General features: G+C 34.2%; 3 protein-coding genes and 1 pseudogene across 3 annotated transcripts; 2 read left to right on the plus strand and 2 right to left on the minus strand.

The window, feature by feature from the left end:
- The first annotated feature begins 4,652 nt into the window (after nucleotides 1–4,652).
- On the plus strand, nucleotides 4,653–7,018 carry LOC143630698 (R-linalool synthase QH1, chloroplastic-like). The gene is made up of 7 exons (XM_077099662.1): nucleotides 4,653–4,871; nucleotides 5,005–5,284; nucleotides 5,351–5,735; nucleotides 5,869–6,087; nucleotides 6,166–6,304; nucleotides 6,381–6,614; nucleotides 6,725–7,018. The coding sequence occupies exons 1-7, from the start codon at nucleotides 4,653–4,655 to the stop codon at nucleotides 7,016–7,018; spliced, it is 1,770 nt and encodes a 589-aa protein (XP_076955777.1).
- A 5,977-nt stretch (nucleotides 7,019–12,995) lies between these two features.
- Nucleotides 12,996–14,705, plus strand: LOC143630789 (parthenolide synthase-like; annotated as a pseudogene).
- Nucleotides 14,706–15,706: 1,001 nt separating this feature from the next.
- LOC143630885 (transcription initiation factor TFIID subunit 10-like) lies at nucleotides 15,707–16,805 on the minus strand. Its single transcript, XM_077099803.1, has 6 exons — nucleotides 16,678–16,805; nucleotides 16,520–16,584; nucleotides 16,327–16,389; nucleotides 16,188–16,245; nucleotides 16,062–16,112; nucleotides 15,707–15,963 (listed from the first exon to the last, which is right to left on the minus strand). The coding sequence occupies exons 1-6, from the start codon at nucleotides 16,768–16,770 to the stop codon at nucleotides 15,883–15,885; spliced, it is 411 nt and encodes a 136-aa protein (XP_076955918.1). The 5' UTR covers nucleotides 16,771–16,805; the 3' UTR covers nucleotides 15,707–15,882.
- Nucleotides 16,806–19,126: 2,321 nt separating this feature from the next.
- LOC143630981 (protein GET4-like) lies at nucleotides 19,127–23,053 on the minus strand. Its single transcript, XM_077099876.1, has 12 exons — nucleotides 22,953–23,053; nucleotides 22,700–22,779; nucleotides 21,623–21,701; nucleotides 21,431–21,512; nucleotides 21,131–21,287; nucleotides 20,924–21,014; nucleotides 20,735–20,818; nucleotides 20,591–20,637; nucleotides 19,744–19,872; nucleotides 19,586–19,670; nucleotides 19,411–19,491; nucleotides 19,127–19,255 (listed from the first exon to the last, which is right to left on the minus strand). The coding sequence occupies exons 1-12, from the start codon at nucleotides 23,010–23,012 to the stop codon at nucleotides 19,250–19,252; spliced, it is 981 nt and encodes a 326-aa protein (XP_076955991.1). The 5' UTR covers nucleotides 23,013–23,053; the 3' UTR covers nucleotides 19,127–19,249.
- Nucleotides 23,054–23,496: the final 443 nt, after the last annotated feature.

Genomic DNA, 23,496 nt, shown 5'->3' on the forward strand with positions numbered 1-23,496 from the left:
CACACATGGGGTTGACGGGCCACGGCCGGTAATAATTAACCAATTAGTAGTATACAAGTTGGGAAAATCCGTTGGGTATGAAATAAACGAAACCCGGGTTTCGGGTTAGTTATTTGACTTAAAAAGGTCAATGGTTTCTAAAAATAATTCGGTCGAGAATTATTGTCGTTTATTTCTTTATTTTATGTACATGATAACATGCTTGCATGGTATGTAGACTCGGGTGATACGAGTCAAGTATGCAAGGATCTAGAATGGTTTGAAGAATTTGAACCAGTTGAAGATGGATCTGTATGTAGGATGAGAAATGTAAAAGTGAGACTTGTATTTACTACCGGAAAACATTTGTTTTGGATTATGTGTTGTATGTTCCAAGGATTTGAAAGAGTCTCATGTTTGGAATTTTGTTTTAACTACCTATGGTTTTAAACAGGTCAATGAGTTGGATAAGTTTATCTTATCTCAACATGAAATCTTTTGAATTTGGATATATATGTAATGAAGTTTTAAACATAATATTAATGTCCCATTTGCTATTGAATTTGTTTATATGCTATCATCATTTCATAGCAGGGTAGATTATGATTATATATTGTGACATGCTAGTTAGGTTATGTGAATTATTTTAGAATGAAAGAGATTTCTAAAATGAATTTAATGCCGGTTTTGATATGCCATACATGTGAATTAACTCGTTCATTTAGACTTATGAGATTTTCATAGCATGCCTTCACTAGGTAAATAAGAAATTATTGTTTTCTAATTTTAAAATGAAGGATATGGGGGAGGCATATGTGATCCTTTGTATAAGGATTAAAAGGAGTAACAATGATAGAATTATGACACGGTCTCATTATATTGAAAAAGTGTTGAAGAAATTTAATCATTTCAATTGTTCTCTTGTAAGTACTACCATAGATTCAAGTGTCAGGCTTATGAATGCTTGATGTATGCTTTGATTAACATAAGGACTGGCATAGTTTATGTTGTGGGTAAGTTGAGCAGATATGTTAGTAATTAATAGTGCTCAAAACGGACAGGCAGTAAACAGACCGCTTAAGTACCTAAAAGAAACCATGAACTATGGTTTGTGTTATTCAGGTTTTCCTTCAATTTTAGAAGGTGTATTCTTATACAAGTTGTATAACTAATTGAATGTGTATACTCTCTTAAGGGGAGGTTTCATTTCTTAGGCAATTAAGAAATGAATTTGCATCACTCGATAATGGAATGTGAGTTTCTAGCATTGCAACAACTGATAAAAGTGATTAAATGGCTAAGAAACTGTTATTATGAAACTCCATTATGATCAAACCGATATCACCAAGATCTATCAGGTGGGATAATGCTGACTAAAGGTAATAGTTAGATGTATAATGGAAAGCCTGGACGGTTATATATTATACATAGCATGATTCATGAGCTCATCATGAAAGATGTGATATCTGTTGAGTTTGTAATTTATGAGTATAATTTGGCTGATGATCTAACTAAAGAGTTAGGAAGAGATCTCGTGAACATATCAGTCATGGGGATGGGTTTAAAGTCCATTTTAATATCTTATGTCAAGACACCCAATTCCCATCTAATACAACGTTAGATGCTGAATTCAATGTGGCAAGCTTGTCATAACGATATTGGAACACATTAATATAATCGTCCCAAGGTATGTGTTCGGACCGCAAGATAAAATAGGTTGAAGTATAGCTTCTTAATAGTTCATTGATAAATTGCAGTGTGGGTGCGAGAATAATGAACTATCTATAAGAATATGAAGTTTAGTCGCTTCAAGAAGCATGTGGAATTTGGATTTGAAACGCATGTGTATTTACCTACAAGTATTAAAAATGGATAACTTGGGTTCAATCCATAGCGACACCCAAGATATTCTAATATTTGTAACGTATAAATACTAAGATGAAAATTCAATCCATATGACATTTTCATTTATGCATAGTGTTTGCGTTTATGTGAGGATGGTTAAGTTAATCATGGATATCACTAAAATGGGGGAGGATTGTTGGATATTTTAGTGTTATTGGATTAACTTGTCGATGGAGGAAATAACGTTATGAGATTAAACGAGTTAGGTGACGCGGGAGTGCGGGCTTGTTTAACAATAATGTTATTTGGGCTTTGTTATTTGATTTTATACTTGGGCTTAAGTGTAATGTCAAATGGGCTTTTAATTATTTATTTGGGCTCATAAGGGAAATGGATTTGGATGATATTAAACCATGTTTTACATTCCCTGGATTATGATTATAACTTCATCAACACGCATATAGAAGATAGAACAACGGTTACTTGGTTCTCTCTGGATCTTCATCAAGAACAATCAAAATTCAATTCTATGTGCAGAAATTCTCTGTCTTATCTGATAAATTATTGTGTGTAACCCACAAATAGGTTTATCTGATAGTGATTACACGATTCAGAGAATAATCCAGGTTGCAATTTCTTCATCTACAATGACATACAAGATTACCAAGTTTGTTTATTTGTTTAATTGATTGATTTTGGGTTATAGACTACCCAAAATAGACAACATCTAATATAAATAAGCAATCACCCATAACACCATATTTCTCTGTAATAAGAAGAGTTAATTACACGGATGGTCCTTGCAGTTTACCTCATCAAGTGTATGATTCTTGCCCACTTTCAATCGAAACCTTGACTTCTAGTAACCGTGAGTTTATATAACCAATTTCACATTTTGCATATAATCTCAACTTCTCAAGATCCAACATTCAGAATAAACATCAAAGAAAACATACGCAATAATCCAATTCTAAAGTGGAGAATCAAAAATAAACCTCGCAAATTCAGCAATTGACCCTCGGGTGGAATTGAAATGCCTGAAAGAAAAAAAAATTAGCATGCACAAATCAAAGCTTCGAATTCCAATTAGTCAATTACTAAACAGAAAGATAATCAAGAACAACTAACATATTGCAAATTAGAAGAAGACTGCAGGAAACTTTAATCAAATTAGGATTGATAGAGGGGATTATAGAATGAAATTTCTGATTTACTGAAAATAACGAACGTGGGAGAGAACCGCATGGAACTGCCATACTTAGAGGAAAACACTCTTTTTAGCTTATCGGAGGGCTGAGAATCAATATTTGTTCTTATCGGACGGTCGGATTTAAATTTCTCTATAGGCTTATCGAAGGGCTGAGAATCAATATTGGATTTTTATCGAACGGTCAGGTTTAAATTTTACTCTATGGTAACCTGTATATATAATTGTATGGCATCCCCCCCCCCCCACCCCCCACACACCACCCCACCACCACACACAAAAAAAAACAAAAAAACAAAAAAACTTAAGCTTCACGTGCGTGATGAACTTTCGGTCACATTAATTATTTGGTAATGAAAAATATTATTATAATAATTATTATTAATTATTTAAGGCCAAACAGAAATTTTGAATGTAATTTGCACAAAATTTCCTCAAGATTTGTGTAGGTAAATGGTAGCCAATAAGCCTTCTCGTTTGAGTTTGAGTGGATACGTTTGAGATCCTATCCCCTTATAATACATATTATGATATTATTTAATATTTTCTTTTGAAAACTTACAAAAGGATAAAATGATAAAGAAAAACCATTCCCATGCACTAGCATTAAGACTTTCGAGTTATGGCAGGTGCGTAAAACCGTGAAGAAAACTAATCACGAAACGTTCACTAACACGCACATTTAAGGGGCGTAAACCCGTGAAAAAATAATGTTTAAATGTTGTCGCAAACCCTTGTTTTGAAGAAAAGGGAGGGGGGGGGGGGGGGGGGGGGGTTGAAAACATGCATAACTTTATATAAGAGAAACGATACCTTGACGTTATTGATAACTTTTGAAACTCTATATAAAGATCGAACCCATTGAATATCCGAACGTTGCAGCGGACCATTGATCACATTCAAAACTTTATATAAGAAAACGAAACCGCTAAAAAATCTACATTAGGACATTGATAAATCATAAAATTAAGCACCCAACCACGGCAAAAAAAGAAAAACCATTAAAAATATTAGCCTTTGGATTTTATAAAATATCATATTTTAAGAGTTGAGAGAGATCAAGAACAAAAAGAAACTGTAAACTGTAAAAGATATCGAAACTTTGAAGCAACGCTGATAGCTTGTACGATTGTGCTTCGATGATTTATACATTATGACGATCATCGTTTTGGACAAAATTTGAACTGAAATGTAGATAATATATGTAATTTCTGATTGCGTATATGTAATATGTTATTATGTATATGTAATGTCTTAATACATGTATCTTTGTATAAAAACATTGCATTAATTGTTCAAAAATTGAACTCCAATTAACTTTAATACGATTTATTAAAACCACTTTTACACCTGTTTATATATATATATATATATATATATATATATATATAAAAGCTCCAAAAAAAAGATTTAAGTAGATATAAGGCTTTTACATGTAAAACTGATTTTTTAATGACATTTTTACATATATAGCACCTATTTGAATAGTACTACTGCTACTGTACTACAGGGAAGTCATCATGCATCCTGGCTCTCAATATACTACAATATTTATACCACAGCGAATCACTTAATTATTATCCATACTTATTTTGTATTCTTTGCTCTCCCATCTATTACAATGTCTTCAATTTGCCTTTCCTGTCCTGGTCTTGATTTTTCTCGGCCTTCACCTGGTATAAAGACAAGAAATATGGCCAAGCATGGGAAACAAATATATCTAACACAACCCATAATCGCGGCTATAACTACTCGTACACCCACCGTTAGACGATCAGCAAACTATCCACCTTCGCTATGGTCCTATGATTACCTCCAGTCACTGACTAACAATTATATGGTACGTTTTTCTTCTCTGCCACTAGCACTAGTTCTTTTTATTTATTCTTGAATAAGGAAAGAAAATTTATTTCAAATTTTGAGCTAATCACGACGTTGTGTGTTAATGGTTCTAGATGCTTATGTTCATGTAGGGAAAAAACTACGAGACAGTATCGCATATATTAAAAGAAAAGGTGAGGACGTTGATTTCGGAAGACACAGTGGTGGACAACCCTTTAAGTACACTTGAATTAGTTGATGACTTGCAGAGGCTTGGGATATCTTATCACTTTAAGGAGGAAATAAATAGTGTGTTGAAGATGATATACATTTACTACTTCAAAGCAAATAAGAGCTTGAACAAATTAAAATTGACCCTTAAAGCCCTGGGCTTTAGACTCTTGAGACAACATGGCTATCATATCCCTCATGGTAGTTATCATTTGTTACATTATCATTTTATTAACTTATGATTCATGATTTAATTTTATTGTAAAGAAATATTTGAGGACATCAAGGATGAGATGGGAAACATCAAGGCCAGTGTGCAGGAGGACATTGTAGGAATGCTTAACTTATATGAGGCTTCCTTTCTTGCTGTTGAGGATGAAAAGTTATTGGATGAAGCCAGAGAGTACACAAGCAAATGTCTGAAAGAGAAGTTAGAAAAGGAGTGTATTGGTAATGAAGAAAGCATTGTGATGTTAGTAAGTCATGCCTTGGAGCTTCCATTGCTTTGGAGGCCTCCAAGATTTGAGGTGATATGGTTTATAGAAGCATACCGGAGGAGAAGCAACATGAGACCATTATTGCTAGAGCTTGCTGAATTGGATTTCAATATGGTGCAAGGGATACACCAAGAAGATCTAAAGTACTTATCAAGGTATCTATATGCTTTTGGTAATTGGTATGCATCCTTAAGGTTATATCTAGAATACCTTATCATATATATGTGTTGCGTGTGGTTATCGAATACTTGGTGATACTAAGAAACTAATGAAACATTGTATGAGTAGGTGGTGGGAAGGTCTACGCTGGAACAAGAAGCTCGATTTTGCTAGAGACAGGTTGGTTGAGAGTTTTATGTGGGCTGCTGCTGCAAGTTATCAACCATCATTAAGTGTTCTGAGGACAAACATAACAAAGCTTATTTCTCTAATAAATGTCATTGATGATATTTATGATGTGTATGGCACTATGGATGAACTTGAAAAATTCACCGACGTTGTGAAAAGGTTCATGGATGCTTTACATAATGTATTATTTTGTTTCCGAAACAGGTATAACATATAGTTTAATGATGGCTTATTTAGATGGGATATCAATGCCATCGAAGAACTTCCGGATTACATGAAGATATGCTTCCTTGGATTCTACAACACCATCAATGAAATGGCATACAACACCTTGACAAACCAAGAACTACCTGTTATACCTTATGTGAAAAAAGCGGTGATGTATTTTTCATCATCTTTCTAATCGGATTTTCCTAATGAACGATAACATTGAGCTAGCTTTTACTTTACAGTGGGCGGATTACTGTGACGCAAACCTCGTGGAGGCGCAATGGTTCAACAGTGGATACACCCCAACTCTTGAAGAGTACTTGAAAAATTCATGTGTTAGTATATCACTTCCTTTGATAATTTCAAATGCTCACTTCTTCACTTCAAGTGATATTATTGAAGAGGCAGTCTCAAAGAACGTAATAGAATGCTCGTCTTTGATTCTCCGTCTTGCTGATGACTTGGGGACATCAATGGTATATAAAATTTATCTTGTTTTACTCATTCGAGATTCTAAAAAGGGACGGGGTAGAATTGAACCGAGTAAATATAAATATAAATAATAGTTTTTCTTTGTTAAAATTAGGCCGAGCTTAAAAGTGGTGATGTTCCAAAATCAATCCAGTGCTACATGCATGAGACCGGTGCTTCTGAAGAGAAAGCTAGGGAATATATAAAGAGCTTAATTTTAGAAACTTGGAAGAAGTTGAATAAAGAAAGAAACTGCGTCAATTGTCCATCTTCTCAAATATTAATAGAATGTGCAACAAACCTTGGTAGAATGAGGCAGTTTACGTACCAATATACGGATGTATTTGGCTCTCCTGATGATTGGTACAAATCTCATGAAATTTCCTTAGTATTTAATCCTAAATCCTAGGGGGATCATCAGATCAATAAGACACGGCTTTCGTTCATGTGATCCAAAGTAATATTTGCCAGAGCATACCTCCTGATCATCAAACAAATTAAATAAGGTGGCTTAATGAGTTCGTGTGATAAAAGTTGTTTTCCAAATTGCTTATTTATACCTTACGTTCACGTAACGTGACAATTGCTTTGCTTGCTGTACTTTCTTTTGTGATAAAACATTTTCACTTTCATGTGTTCTTGCTTACGCATTCAATAATATCTTGTAAAATTAGGTCTAAAAAGCCAAGTAATCACTACAATGTTTGATGTTGAAGTGACTTTCTTTAACTCCGCCTAATTATTTAGAATTAATCAAAGGCTGTCAACCTCGGCCAAAATTAGACATAGCCGGTCAACTCAAGCCGATTTTGATTTTAAAAATAAAGCATAATTCATATGTTTATAATATTAAAGGATATATATATATAGGGTAAGTTTAAAATAAAAACCCACTTGAGTTGTGAAAACCCGCGAAAACTCTATGTAACATCGTTTTTTTTTTGTTACATGTAATATATGTTGTAACATTTAATACAAAACATCGAAACATTAAAAAAAATATTTTGCTATTTTTTAACATTTTTTTACTAATTTTTATATATGTTTTTAGGATAGAGAAAATGTTATATTTATATTTACATTTTTTATTCATTTTAATTGTGGACCACAAAATTTAAACATAATTAAAAACATGTGGTTGAAAATGGGTTTCTAGAGTTTTCACAACTCAAGTGGGTTTTCATTTTATACTTAACCTATATATATATATATATATACACACACACATCAACTTTTTTAATTAATGATTATCATTTTTTAGAATACTTTATTAGTATTTAAAAATGTATCTTTTTTTATTTATATTGATATTCACATATTTTGTTATAAATATTAGTAAACTTATGATATTTGGCATATATATAATTTCTTGAAAATTAGTTTCCTTGTAATTTACAATGTCCGAGTACTCCTTAAATACTCTACACCTAGATAGAGTATTCACAACTCCCCATTTGACCAACCTAGGAGCTCCTAGCAACTTCTACAACCACAATTAATTCTGTCATCTTGTCGTTGGGTTGTTGGCCTCGGCCACTATTGTGAAAATCAACTTAATTGTAAAACAAATCAAATAGTTGATTAGTTTTTCAAAAATTATATTTACATTTTATACACTACAACGATTTTTAATCTAACACGATGGCCTTTCCCAAAGACGTGTCACCAGAATCTCAGCACAATAAGTCTAAAATGTCGTCGTCAAAAGACTCGTCACTAAAAAGTGGTATATAATGACGACAACATGTTGTCAATATAGGGGTTCAATCTTGACGACAACTCTCGTTGGTATAAGGTCGACGTGTCAGAACAAGTTTCTTATAGTCATATAGCGCAAGTTATTTACTTCCAAATCAACCACATGTGGGCACCACAGTTGCAAGAACGAACTTAACGTATGGCTTTGGCCTATATCAAAGTACATGATACCTCTAATAATATAAAGTTCACTAAATTTGATAAATAAATTTAAAGAGAAAAGATATATATTTCATAAAAGTTTTAAGTTTTCAATAAACAAGTATTAGTATTAGGGTGTGTTTGTTTAGTGGAATATAATGGAATTGAAATTTGAAATTTTTTCTCTTTATGTGTCTTGGTTTGTAGAGTTTGTTGAATTGGATTTTAATTTTTATTTTCAATGTGTTTGTTTGTCAAATGAATTAGAATCGGACTTTAATTCAATCAATTTCCTTTTAATAAAAGTTTTCACAAATCTTTCCAAAACGTCAACGATTTCACCAGTAAAAGGAATTTCTTACGCCCACCAATGCATCCTGACGTCGATAACAATTCAATCACCAGATACACGTCCAACGTCGGTTACTCGTCTGACATTGATTAAGCATCAGCCATCAGTTAAAGTATCAGGTGTCGGTTACATTTTTTGTTTTGATTAGAGTGGCATATCTAACGCGTCTAATGCGGATAACTTGTCAAGAACCAGTTATGTCTTCGAAACTTATAACGCGTCCAACATTGGTTAAGCGTCAGACGTTGGTAAACGCTTCAGTTGTCGGTTATTGGACACATTGGGCACTCCAACGTTAAGTATTACCCAACATCATGTATGATCAGGTATTTTTTGGATACACTCAGCCACTCAGGTGGTGCCGTGGTGGTACGCGTTCCAACGATGATGAGAGAGGTGATTACAAGTGGATCATTGGCTATGGTGCACCGGGTAGGTAGTGGCGGTCGTTTGATAAATTCTAATTCTTATATAGAAAATAATTTACAGCCAAATACACACTTAAATGTCATCGAACACAATGTTTAAGAAAATTTGATAAAACTTTGAAAAACTATAAAATTTGAAATACTAATTATAGTTAGATAACAAATAAAAAAGAATATAGCTTGATTGATGGTATCATTTTAATGATAAAATAATAAATAAAATAAAGTTAAATTTGATTAAAAACTAGTATGAGACCCGTCGCGTTGCGGCGGGGGCGTAAACAACCCTCACATTTACATACCCATGCGTTACGCTTGTTACGTGACAGGAAAACAAAACTCGGAAAAATCTTAACACTACTTGAAACACAAATGAAAAGAAAAATTACATCGCCAAACTACAACATCAACTGAAAAGTAATATCATGGTAAGTCAAATTACTCAAGGCTCGAATCTCAACTATGGCTGCAACATAGAATGTCACGCTAAGTAGCGGGGCACCATCATAGTCTACACTGAATATTCAGCGACAAAACAAAAACATCATAAAGCACCAACCGCTGTCGCCGCCATAGACGGCCGGAAATGGCACCGACGCTAGTGCACTCCTGAGCAACTAACGACACAGCATCGCAACAACCATAAAAAGGAATGGTAGCAGGCCACCCGACAACCACTGCCACCACACCACCGCCATCTAGGATTTCCAAACAGTCTGCAACAATGGAAAGTAGAGAAAAGATGTTTCAAGTAAAAAATCAGTAGGTTCAGTTAACATATTAAATAGGATTTAAATCACCCTTTTTAACAACTTTTTTTTTCTAACCTAACAATTATAATTTTGCTATATTCTTATGCAATCAGGAATTACAACAGTTCATATATAATTTATAAACCAACTTATCAAATCAAACACCTAAACAACTAAAATGCATAATTTTTTTAGAAAAAATATGCATGTTAGTACATCTAGGTTCAGCATAAGAAGGCACATAATACTTTGAAATTAATAGGTTACATATTACCTATACTATACTGAAAAAACTCATAATAATCCAATTATCATGTACACAACAAATGAAAATGAAGATAATGAATCATATTGAAGTAGTTGCTTTTTTTTATTTAGCTAATACATGTTATTTGACTTGTTTCACAGACTCATGACACACATGAACTTGAATCACAAAGATATCAAAACTAATCTTGTGGCCTAATAGAAACCATTAAGCCCAAACAATTAAATCCCTTTTAGAAACAGTAACAAGAAGTAAATAAGAAACCCTGAATCATCAAGACTTTTGTTCATCAATTCCAACAAAATCATAAGCAAAATATTCAGACTGTTGTTTGTTAAAATATTACCTTTGAGGTTTGCCGAATTTTTGAATTCTAACATCCGAAACTCGAAGCATCGATAACTTCAGCAAGGATTGATTCATCAAAAACTATTGAACGATGAAGATCAATTGCAATATTAGAGCCGAAAAACAGGTACTTGAAATAAGCAATCATATGAACTTCAATCACTTGTACATATAGCTTACCAATATGAAAATAGGCTAGAATGATTGCAAGACACAAAACGAAAACTGCATTTAGCACGCAATAAACCAATTTCCAAACCCTAACTACTCACCAGAGCAAATTATCGTAAAGGAAGCTACAAAAGTTAAGGCAATAGTAGGTTAGCGACCTCCCCATTTCCTTCGACCGTCTCACCACGGCCATAAATGTCATCGGCACAGCTTCAGAACACCACAACGCCACCACCACCGGGCGCTCACCGTCACCACACCACCTAGGGTTTCCAAATCCACCATTTCCGAGTGTCTCCATGCCATCGGACCGCCGCCACACCACCGCTACCTAGGGCTTCCAAATGGAACCCGGTAACGGTAGATGGAATGTTAAACACAATGGTGGTGACGACCTTGGTAGTTGAAGACGATGGTGAGGTGACAAAGGGCGGTTGAAGATGGTGGCACCGGAGATGACAGAAGAAGAGAGAGAAAGAGGGTAGGGGTGATGCGTAAAGAAGCAGGAGATGTAAAGAAGAAATACCAGGTGAAACCTTACATTAAAAAGCATATAATAATATAAAGGTACAACATAACATGCCTATAGTACAATGGGATAAAGCGATTGAACCAATGAACAGGAAAAGGAAAAATGTGAGTGTGAAGAAATTTCAAAATTAATATATATAATAATTTGGAGGATGATATATTATATTATTATATTTACCTAATAAAGTTGGTATTTAGGTTTTCTTGCAACATTAAATTTGATTTTTATTTGATAATTTAATATTGTTAACTTTATAGATTTTTTTTTCTCTTTTAATATTTTAGAAACGGATTGGTGTTTACAATTGAGTAATTTTTGTTATCGCAACCTAATTTTTTTTATTGATATTGCAATTTAAATTTTCTTAAGAACGGCGTTGTATTTAAAATAGAGTATTTTTTTTGTTAGTTATACTAGTGACAATATCTCTTTCAATTCATTTGTTATTAGGAGTGTCAGCACTGTATTGTAAGAAATCAATACTGGTCGAATTCTAGCTGCATTGCGCAGGGGTATTCATGTGGGTTTTGTTAAAAGAACGGTGTTTAATTGGATCCATTAGTATTTGAAGAGACATCTAAGGAGTCTTTTACGTTGTTGAATTTCTTTTCTACGCGCTCCTATTCAGTCATGTTTAATTATATAGTTACTCTTCTTTTTTTAAGCGTACGTTGATTGTCATCCAAAATGTTTTATTTAGAGAAGGTTTGAAACTAGGACCCTTTGAATACCATTTAGGTGCCTTACAACTATGATATCTTGTGATGGTTAGAAATATTTAATGGTGTTATTGATACTTAATACTGGATTTATTATGACCTAATATTTAAAAGAAAAGAAATAAGTTAGCACAATAAAATAATTAAAATTATTTAAATAACATATGCAAATGATATTGTCATGAATTATATCATTGTTCTCATGTATGGAAATGCTCCCATCTCCAACTTATAACAATTACTATAGGTCAAACTACATTATCATCGTATCTACAATATCTTTTAACCATATTAATTATATATTATGCAGATTATTTTATTTATATTTTCCATTTGTGGGTAAGTTCAACACTTCAACTGCATTTTAACCTTTTCACATTATATAAAAAATGATAACTAGAATAATCAATTTGTGTGTGGATGAGTAAAAATGTGAAAAATAGTGAAAAAAAAATATCATCTTTAATGGTTTAAAACATCACATTGTTTATTTGCAGCAAGTTTAAAATTTATTTATTTTATCTGAATTTAATATTTCGTTTGGCTTCTATTGCATTTAAGCCAAGTGTCAATATGCTTGTTACTTTTAACTAGACTTGATTAGTAGGTTAATATCACAACATATACCGAGACTTATTTGTAATGCTTAATAATCTATAATACCATGTGTAGTCAAAATTTTCCACACTTACTCGTTTGATGACATGTGGCGGTCCAGTCAGCATTGGAGAGTTTTATAAAAAGTGGCATGGTGGTAAAAAACGCATAACTCTTATGTAATCATTACCCCCTCCCTCTCCCTCTCTCGCAAAACGCCCCTTCAAAGTTATGTATCGCACATGAAGTTCAACCGATCCTCCTCCACTATAAATACACATGGAGATCTTCAAACGAAAAATGAGTGTATGATCAATCACATGGAGATCTTCATTATCTTCCCTTTATGGCTTGTTACAACATCAATTTTCATGTTCTTCATGTTTCTATACACTCTTAACATCAAATAGGTCATCCATGGAAGCCCCTAAGCTTCCTCCAAACCCTCCAAAGCTTCCCATAATCGGAAACTTGCACCAACTACTCGGTTTACCTCGTCACCAAGCCCTATGGCAACTTTCCAAACAATATGGTCCCATTATGCTATTCCATATTGGTTCAAAACCTTTCATTGTCATATCTTCCCCTACCATGGCCAAACAACTCTTTAAAACCCAAGATCACGCCTTTTGTTCTCGTCCCATGTCGCATGCCACCAAACGACTATCTTACAACTATCTTGACATCGCGTTCGCGCCTCATAACGATCACTGGAAGGAGACGCGCAAGGTTCTGGTGTCTGAGTTCCTAGGTCCAAAAAGAGCTAGCTCATATAACCATGTGTTAGTGACAGAGATCAAAGGCATGGTTCGTTCTCTATCGTTACACGCATCAAATGTTGTGGTTAACATGAATGAGTTGCTCTTAGCGACGGTAAAAGGGGTGGTGTGTAAGGTGGCGTTTGGTAAGAACTATAGAGAACAACCACTCAAGGGTCCTTCATGGGAAGTGATGATAGATGAAACCATGGAAATATTAAATGGATCACTTGGTGACTGTTTTCCATGGCTAGGTCGATTCGTTGACCTAGTAAGCGGATGGAACCGTAAGTTGGAGAAATGTTTTAGTAACCTTGATGCTTACATAGAGAGTATTGTGGATGAACATCAGAAGCATAACATTCAGAAATCAAGTGACGATGATAAGGATTTTGTCGATATTCTTGTCGAGCTATCTTCGAAAGAGAATGCTTCTGGCTATCGATTGACTAAAGACGACGTGAAAGCTCTTGTCATGGTAACCAGATTATTTTATTTCCTTTGAACACTAGAAGAAAACTTAGCATTTGCACCGAGTATATGCCCAGTTTTCTGGTAGTGAAGTGACTTTTTTTTTCGGATTAAAATAAAGAAATATGCAAAGGTTATATAACTAATATCAATGTATTTTCAGAACGTGTTGACAGGAGGAATTGATACAACGGTTGTGACGATGGTTTGGGCAATGTCCGAGATCGTTAGAAATGCTAGAGTGATGCAAAAGTTGCAAACTGAAATCCGAAAGTGTAGCTGAAGAATAAAAGAGGGGCACAAACTAGACATCACCAAAATGGCATACTTGAAAATGGTGGTGAAAGAGACACTAAGATTGCATCCACCTGCCCCATTATTACTCCCACATGAAAGTTTAAGCTGTTGTCAAATTGGTGGTTATGATGTCTTTCCTCAGACGACTGTTTTAATTAACGGGTGGGCGATAGGAAGAGATCCAGAAACATGGGGGAAGAATGCATTGGAGTTTTATCCGGAGAGGTTTGAAAGTCTTGATGTAGAATATGGAGGCGGTAAATATGAGATGGTTCCTTTTGGAGGGGGGCGAAGATCCTGCCCGGCAATGAACACGGTTTTAACAACTATGGAGTACACGATAGCGAACCTTCTTTACTGGTTTGATTGGGAAGTTCCTGCAGGAGTGAAGAATCATGATTTGAACATGCAGGAGGAAGGTTCTCTGGTTGCGCGGAAGAAATTACCGCTTTACCTTGTTCCAAGAGAGTATATGTGGAAAGACTAGTAAGCATTTGCTTCAAATAAGTTGTTGAAACAAAAATTGAGGAATAAACTGTTAGTTTTGTAGTGTTGTTGGTATTGAATTCAACAGATAAAACTAATAAAATAAATCTATTTGGCACATAAAGACTAGTTTGAATAGAAATAGAGTTTGTGTACTTAAGGATACAGATTAACCGGATTATAGCAAAATGTATTAAGTGCGGATACATTAAAACTAAAGTAAATAATGTAAAAATAAACAACAAAGAATATGAAAACAGCCGTTTCAAAAATACCAATGAATCCTATTAACAATTTCAAGTTTCTTGTTATGAAAAAATATGTTGAAATATGTCAATTCGTATAATCAAAACATTTTTTGTTTAATCAAAATAATGTATGTTTTAGTTCTAATTCTTTGTTCTTGTTCTTTAACAAGGGTTGGATAATTGATAAATGGGCTTGGAGTTGGTCTAGTAGCTGATAGGCATAGGCTTGGACAGCAGCTCAGCAGTTAGTGGGCTTAGTGGGTCTAGAAGTTGGGCTTAAAATTAGCGGTTGCTGGCTTAAAGTTGAAGGTTGTGTGACGTGTCTGCTGCTGCAATATATATGACTGACTCGTTTTAGCAATTCAGTCTCTGGTGCTCTCCTAACGTTTATCTTCGCTCTTGTTGAGTCTAGGGTTCGTCATGTTGATTATCCTAATTGGTTTAGAAGGTTTGTATACTAGCCTCGTGATGTTTAGTCTTTTCCGTGATGGTTGATTTCATCTTTACTTTGTGTTGAACTAAGATCTGTCTCGTTTTTCTGGTTATTTGTTCGATTCAATAAGAAGATTATAGTTTTCTAACAAAATACCAAATGGATTTTTTTTTCCTTTTAGTTATGAAAAATTTTCTAGCATAATTCAGATATTAAACACCAATTTCATCACAAAGGTAATTACTTAACTTGGTTTATGATCATTAACAATTACGGTGTAATGATCCTTTTCAATTATCATTTATGGTTGTAATTCGTAACCCAAGAATAAACAATGAAATGTATGAGCTTGCAAACTAAAATCGAGACTTCAAACATAGATATGAAAACACCAAATTTTGACCTAAATGAGTATTGATAGTTCGGTTTGTAACATTTAATCTTACAGCATTTGCACATGGTCTAAAAACGCATAAAGCACAACAGCAAAACTAAGAAAGCATACTTAACAGCCTTACTCGTCTCTTGAAGTAGATTCTAGTCCAGCTGAAGGGTTATCAGCAAAATACTCCTGGTGTTTAACGTTTACACCGTACTGCAAATAACAACCATCATCATATTCTTGTTAGTGAATATTATATTCAACTTATGTTACTAATGATATTATGTTCATATATAGATGGTGATGATTACCTCTTGAAGAGCCTTGGAGAGGTCCTCCATGTTCATGATTAGACGTTTATCCTGTAAAACCGAAACACTAAATAACATAAAAAGGACAAAACGAAAACTACAGAAATGTTTATTATCAGGTAGTACCCTTTGTTGCTTGTCTTTCTTGTCCCTAACAACAGCTGCCTGTCTAGCTTTACAGTGCCTGTGACAGCATTCAAACCAACCAAACGTACTAAATACAACATTTATGTAACATTAACATTTGATTAACTACAAAACTTACTGAAGAGCATCAATTGCAATGTCTGAAACGAACTTCTGAGCTGCAACTGCTACTAGCCTAGTTCTGAAAGACAAAAAACATCACTTATGTTGTCATGCATGCATATATATACGTATAAAATATATGCATACACAAACTATGCGAAAACCTAAGATTCAAGAAACACGTGATACAGAAGAGACCAAGAACCTACAAACGAACATCGGGACATTGAAAACCACTCTTGGCTAAGTAATGTTCCACCAGTTCATCAGGAATCTGTATGAAAACATAGAACAAAAAAGTTAGCTAAATCTTTCCAAGTTAATGGTGAAAACTGAATGTAACTCATGGTGTTTTCATAAATCTCACAGTTGGTGTGTAGTCGGTTAACGAGGTGAGAAAATCCGAGAGTGCATTTTCATCATCATGCCTAACTTCATTTGATTGCTGATTGTGATTCATACTGTAAGGATTGGTTCCTATAGATTATAAGAACACAAAATATATAATAAAAATTAGGAATTTAACTACTGGAAACTATACTAAAACTTCGGTAGCAAATAACAAAAGTAAGCAATTGATTATAATGTTACATTAGGGCCAAAAAATAGACATACAAATTTAACTTCATCGTAAGGGGTAGGGGTGCAAACGAGCCGAGCTGCTCGTGAGCTGCTCGAGATCGGCTCGTTAAAAAGCTCGATCGAGCCCAAGCTCCAGCCTAAAAGTAAGCTCATTTAATAATCGAGCCCGAGCCGGCTCGCGAGCCTAAACGAGCCTGCCATTTATATAATTTTTTAAAATAAATGTTTAATAATTATTAATTAATATATATAATGTTATGAAAAATAAATAAAAATAACTAAATAATATATATATTTTTATGCATAAAATTATAATACAAAAAGTTATATAAAAATAACTATAATTATAATTATATAAAAAATAATTGATAAATAGTAAACGAGCCGAGCTCGAGCTTGAGAATCTACTCACGAGCCGAGCTTGAGCTTTGAAAATAGAGCTCGAAACGAGCCGAGCTCGAGCTCTGTGTAAGTTAAACGAGCCGAGCTCGAGCCTAGTCGAGCTCGGTCTCGGCTCGTTTGCACACTAAGGGGTGAAACGAGCCGAGCCGCTCGTGAGCTGCTAGAGATCAGATCGATATAAATCTCGAAACGAGAAGAGCGCTTTCAAGCTTGAGGCGAACATATATAAATAATTAAAAACATATATAAATTAATTAATAAACAATAAACGAGCCGAGCAGAGCAGAGCCCGAGCTTGAAAAGGCGACTCATGAGCTGATCTCGAGGTTTAGAAAACGAGCCAAGCTCGAGCCTGAGCCTGGTCTCGGCTGGTTTACACCAGGTGTTAGAAATAGAGTAAGTTGGAATCATCAATTGGGATGCATAAAGTATTAGGTTACATGATTCAAAATTAGGGTTTCAACATAAAGTTTTCGCAGGCAGTAATATATTGTAACATCAATTAACAAAATATTGAAACTGAAATTAGATGACAAATTATTAGCGATCGGAGCCGGAGAAATATACCCGAAGTCGGTGGTCGGTGGATCGTACCGTCGAGCAATGACGACAAGGGCTTCGTTCTCTGAAATTGAAGAGTAATTTATATTTCTTTTTTTATGGCTTATATTAATTTATTACATATTAAAAAATTAATTAAATTTATAACCGCCAATTAGGCACCTGCTTAAAATATAATTAAGCATATTTATCAAAAAAAAATAGATTGTGGTTTTTTTATTCTTTTTTTATATACTTGAAATTAGTAGGTTAAACCGTAGATTTCTTACTGGTACTTAAAACTACGTTAGAGTAGTTAAACGAGTCGTACTCATATAGATACTTGTGTTAAGTGTGCCGTCTCTAAGTTGTTTAACACAATAACGATTGATAAAATAGAAAAAATAAATAAATAAAAGGTAAGACTAGCGACTTATAAAAACAATTTTGCTTAGAAATATGTTATAAATACAATTTTGCTTAGAAATATGTTTAGTTATGTTAATAAAAAGGTTGAAATAGAAAACTCTAAACCGACACGCCTACACCCAAAGCAAATCCCTTGCACATTGAACATGTACTGAATATAAAGTTGGGTGAAATGTTTTAAGGGGTAGGTGCATCTTCGGCTACCCCTTCCGGGTTTGCTTTGTCGAGCAGGATCATTGTCGTCACCTATTCGGGTAGGCATAACGGGTAGCCCTCGCAAGTTACGCGCTAACAACGTCAGATACATCAAAACACATTACAGCAACGCATCAAAATGTAACATTGACGTGTTATTTTACATGTCAGATGCACTGCCATAGCTTTGTGCGTCAAAACTTGCAATGGTTGGCAAAATGTTCTAAGAGTTTGCATTGTCCAACTTTGCAACTTGTTCTAATGGTTTGTACTAAGGGAAGCTGTCAACCAGCAAAGGCAAACCATGTCTTTTGTAGACCTACTGTAATAGTCATGATTTTTTTAAGAAAAGAAACTTGTATAGCAAGACTCGTTACAAGTTAAAAAGCGAATAAAATTATACCTACGTACAAGTGTTTGTGTTATAAGATATTTAGAATTGGTTATGTGCTAAGCGTATCCTCCGGGTATAATATCAACATGTGTACATATAATAAAACTGATACAAATGAGGGGAAACTATGCTTTAAGAGATATGAAGTACAGACAACACAAAAAAAAAAAAAAAAAAAAAGCTCATGATGATTCTGTTTATTCTCTAAACTACATACTCTTAACAATAAAATGTTTAGTCACAAAATAGAAGAATTATGTGAACAACATTTGCAAACACGTTACAATGTCAAACAAGTAGATTGGTACTTGTAACCGGATAAATAGCCGAGAATCCAACATTCAGTGAAAGTTTATGACTTTCCTATATCAAACTTCAACTCGCGATTCACTTCAACTCACATCTGCAAACCAAAAAAATTATTTTGAATCTGAAATTAATTACTCCATCACAAAAAAAAAATAAATAAATAAATAAAAGCAACAGCCAAACGAGCACATTTACCTATAAACAGGTCAAACTTAAGTCCTATAAAGGATAAAAGGAATATACAGTTACCTTAAACAATTCTCCAAACATCCCTTGTAACGGATTCTTACGGCGTACACCATAAAACTTTTCCCCAATGTCTTCTAACAACTGCACCAAATAACATTAGCATTTACGGGTCCCACTTAAAAAATCAAAGGGAGTCCCACTACTAAACAAACTCTCAAGAGGTATTATTACATACCTCATTGAACATAGGATCCCGTTCTATACTCGAGCTGAATTTTTGTCTCAGCATGTTAAATAATGGCAACGCGTCTCTCATTAACCTGTGATGACAACTTGGTCAAATGTTTGTTTGTTTTAATCAATGTCAAGAAAATGTTTATGCATAGAACTAACGTTTGCAAAAGATAGTTGATAAAGCGCATCAATTCTGAATCAGGAAAGTCAAGCTCTTTGACCCGAGCAAGTTTCTCTATCTCATCCATAATATTGTTAGCGTCTCTTAAGTTACCAAGAGAAAGATACCTACACAAGACAAGATTCAAAAATAATAAAAACTAGGCTTGTAAGCGAACAGAACGAGCACGAGCAGGGCATGTTCGTGTATGTTAGTTTAACTTTCACCAAATAGACGATCGAACACAACAATTAAAGTACCAAACGAATGGGATTTTTCGTTCGTGTTTGTTCGCTAACAAATAAGTGTGTTTATGTTTGTTAATGTATAAATGAACGCTTAACAAACGTAAACGAACAAATATAGCTGAATATAGAATATGAACATAAGTACATAACTGAGTAAATACCAAATAAAAGTAAATGTGAATATCGATATGTTATGCCTAAAAACTTAATAAAACTAGACTAAATTGTAAGAGGTGATATTTTAATTTCATAAAACTAAACTAACTCGTAATGGGCCTAAATATTTCAAAGGAATGTACTTAAAAAAAATGTAAGCGAACGAACATAAAGTAACTTAAACGAGCATAAATGTGTTCATGTCCGTTCGTTTAACTAAATGAAACAAAAAAAATTGTTCATGCCGTTCGTTTATTAAATAAACAAGTATAAAAGAAGTTTCTGTTGAACAATTCACTGAATGTTCGGTTCATTTGAAGGCCTAATAAAGGACTAATAATTTTTCATTTGACAAAACAAAACCTTGAACCATAAAAACGTAAACTTCCCTCAAAAAATTTAAACTTTCCTTAATTCTTATATGGTTTTCAATATTACTTACATCAAAACACCTCGTGCAATCGCCAAATCATCTTCACCTGGATAGCACTGCACATCCAGCATCAAATAATAATTCACATGTATACAAGAATAACTGAAAATGAAAAAGAAAAAAGAAAAAAAAAAGGGTAAAGGAAAAACTTACCTTTCCCATGAAATTAACAAGGGTTGAAGCGAACCGATTTGGATTTCTACCCCTTGCAAAATGGTAACAGACTCTAGTCATATCCTGCAAATCAAATAGTATGATAAGTATTTGATGAAAACATTTAGCTTTCAGGATATTATAAACAAAAATCAAAATATTAACACCAAAAACAAAATGAAGACGTACAGGCTCTGGTGATTCAGAGTATATGTATTCAGCCAGCATATCATGTAGTTCGGGAGATCCAATCTTACGAGGGCCAGATTCTGCAGACCACCTTGGAACACAAGAAAACAATCAGATGTTCAGATTTTAATATAACCTCTTTAAACCGGTAAAAACATCTTTGTACAAGTTTAAAAAAAGGAAAAAAAAGAAAACAGAAGCACTCACTTAATAGCAGCTTTCAAAAACGCTGAGCAGCTCTCGACACGTATTTTTGCAGCTCCAAAAATTTCAGATAATTGACCGATTGCCTCATCATCAGTCAAGTCAAGATTTTGAGGAACCGGAATCCGAGGAAACTTTTTGTAGATCTTTCTTATACGATCTGAAATTGTATACAATTAGTCACCTCAAAATGTGTATGAAAAGCTATTATAAATATACAAATACTGTATATATCCATTTATTATAAAACATAACAACGAGAGACAGCATGTTAAAGCATCTGCACAAGAAGGAATAACAAACCAAGATAGTCATCATCAAAGTCAACTTTAGCTTTGACTAGCGTCTCCACAAACAGCAAGGCAAGCTCACCACCACAAGTTACCTGCAAGTTTTATGTATGCACCATTTATGATCTTGTATTAGTGAACAAGAAAGTTAATTTGAAATAATAAATTATTTATATATATAATCTTAATTATCTTCTAAGCTCACCTGATCATGTTCTAATTGCAGGCAAGCACCTGATTGAAGAAGATTTAAGGCTTCAGAAAATCTTCCAACTGTAGCATATCTAAAATGCAAAAGAAACCATTATATAAGTTAATTTAATAACGCAAAAAGTTTATATTTTTTAGTCAAATTTAAATGCCAACAATGCAATATAATTTCCTGAGACAGTGAATTAATTTTCCAACAAAAATTGACAAATTTATATAACAAATCCCCAATTTTTCTCAATTTTTTGTAGAATGTAACGCTTGGATAATCTGAGAGTCTTGAAACACTTTCAAATTGAAATAATTCGGTGGTTCTCCCACATTTTCCAATCAAACAAAACTCAGAAATCTGACAAGAACGGAGTATGTGTGTTTGTGTGAATTTTGGGAGCCACCGATCGAGAAACATGACCAAATGACAATCAATTCGTATTTGCAGGGTTGGAATCGAGCTAGGTGTGCAAACGAACCGAGCCACCCATGAGCTACTCGAGCTCAAATCGATAAAAAGCTCGAAAGGAGCCAAGCTTTTTGAGTTCGAGCCGAGCCTGAGCCTCAAATAAAGCTCGTTTAGTTATCATGCCCAAGCTCGAGCCTGAGCCTCAAATAAAGCTCGTTTAGTTATCACGCCCAAGCTCGAGCCTTGAAGGGAAGCACGTTAACAAGCCTTGTGTATCTTTAAGTTTGACCTCTTTTGGACTTCTATATATTAATTTTACACTGCGAAACCGAGCTTTGGCTTGTTTAAGGATTTTCTCAAATTATATAAAAACAATTAAAACGTATATAAATTAATTAATTAATTAATTAACGAACCGAGCCAGATATTGAATAAGCAACACACGAGCCGAGCACAGGCTCTCGTAAGTCAAAACAGCTCAGCTCGGCTCGTTTACACCCCGAAGTCGAGCTAACAATCAATCAGCTCGACCGCCATTGTGTAGGGGCTAAGAACCAATGAGGTTCCAATACAGAAGATCAGAATAAAGTCAAACAAGCAAAATATGATATTGACATTGGTGAAAAAGTTGATTCCAATTAATAACAAGAGAATATTCAGTGACTAAAGTACCTTGAACTGGTGGTTTTGTACATCTGTTGGGCCCCATAGTAATTACCTTCTTCTACAATGTTCTTTAGCTTCTCAATATTCTGCACCAATCAATTAATAATCCCTAAATTCAATTTCAATTCACGCCTAAATAAAATCAAATCCGATAGATACAAATAAACTGATACAAAATTATTATTATTGAGATTGAAATAACATAAACGTAGGGATGAATTAAATCTAACAGAAAGTAAATAATAATAATAATAATAACCTCAGGTCCAGGAGGCAATAGAGCCTTTCTGAATCTTTCTCTGGACATGCGTGAAGCCATCGGTGGATCTGCGGTGGTTACCGGTGATCTCTGTCGTTGGTGACGGTGAATGAATGAAAGAATGAAAAGGGGATGTGAGGGTTGTAGTTGTATTCGTGCAGTGACTAGTTGTACCTTCTTCTATGTAAGTTGTTCGTCTTACTATTGCATTAATATATAGTTGTTTTTAATTTAATTGAACTAATTAATAACATGATTTTACCTTACTTTGTTGAGTTTATTAGGGATGATATCGGTAGTATGGTACCGGTAGAGGTGCACAAACCGGTTTAAAGTTCAAAACTGCATTGGGTTGAAATCGGTTCGGTTTGGTCAACAAAAATCAAAATCGGTTTATGATCGGTTTCGGGGGTTGAAATCAGTTTCTTGACCAGGTTACGATCGGTTTTGGTTCGGGTTTTGGCTGGTTTTGGTTCGGCTAACCGGTTTGGAATAGCTTTTGGGCAAGAAAATTACAACCCGGTTCCAAACCTCTGTTTCAATC

Source organism: Bidens hawaiensis, unplaced genomic scaffold (assembly GCF_021521415.1).
Source record: "Bidens hawaiensis isolate Kalapana, Puna unplaced genomic scaffold, B.hawaiensis_p1.1 tig00000055_1, whole genome shotgun sequence".
NCBI classification, from domain to species: domain Eukaryota; kingdom Viridiplantae; phylum Streptophyta; class Magnoliopsida; order Asterales; family Asteraceae; genus Bidens; species Bidens hawaiensis.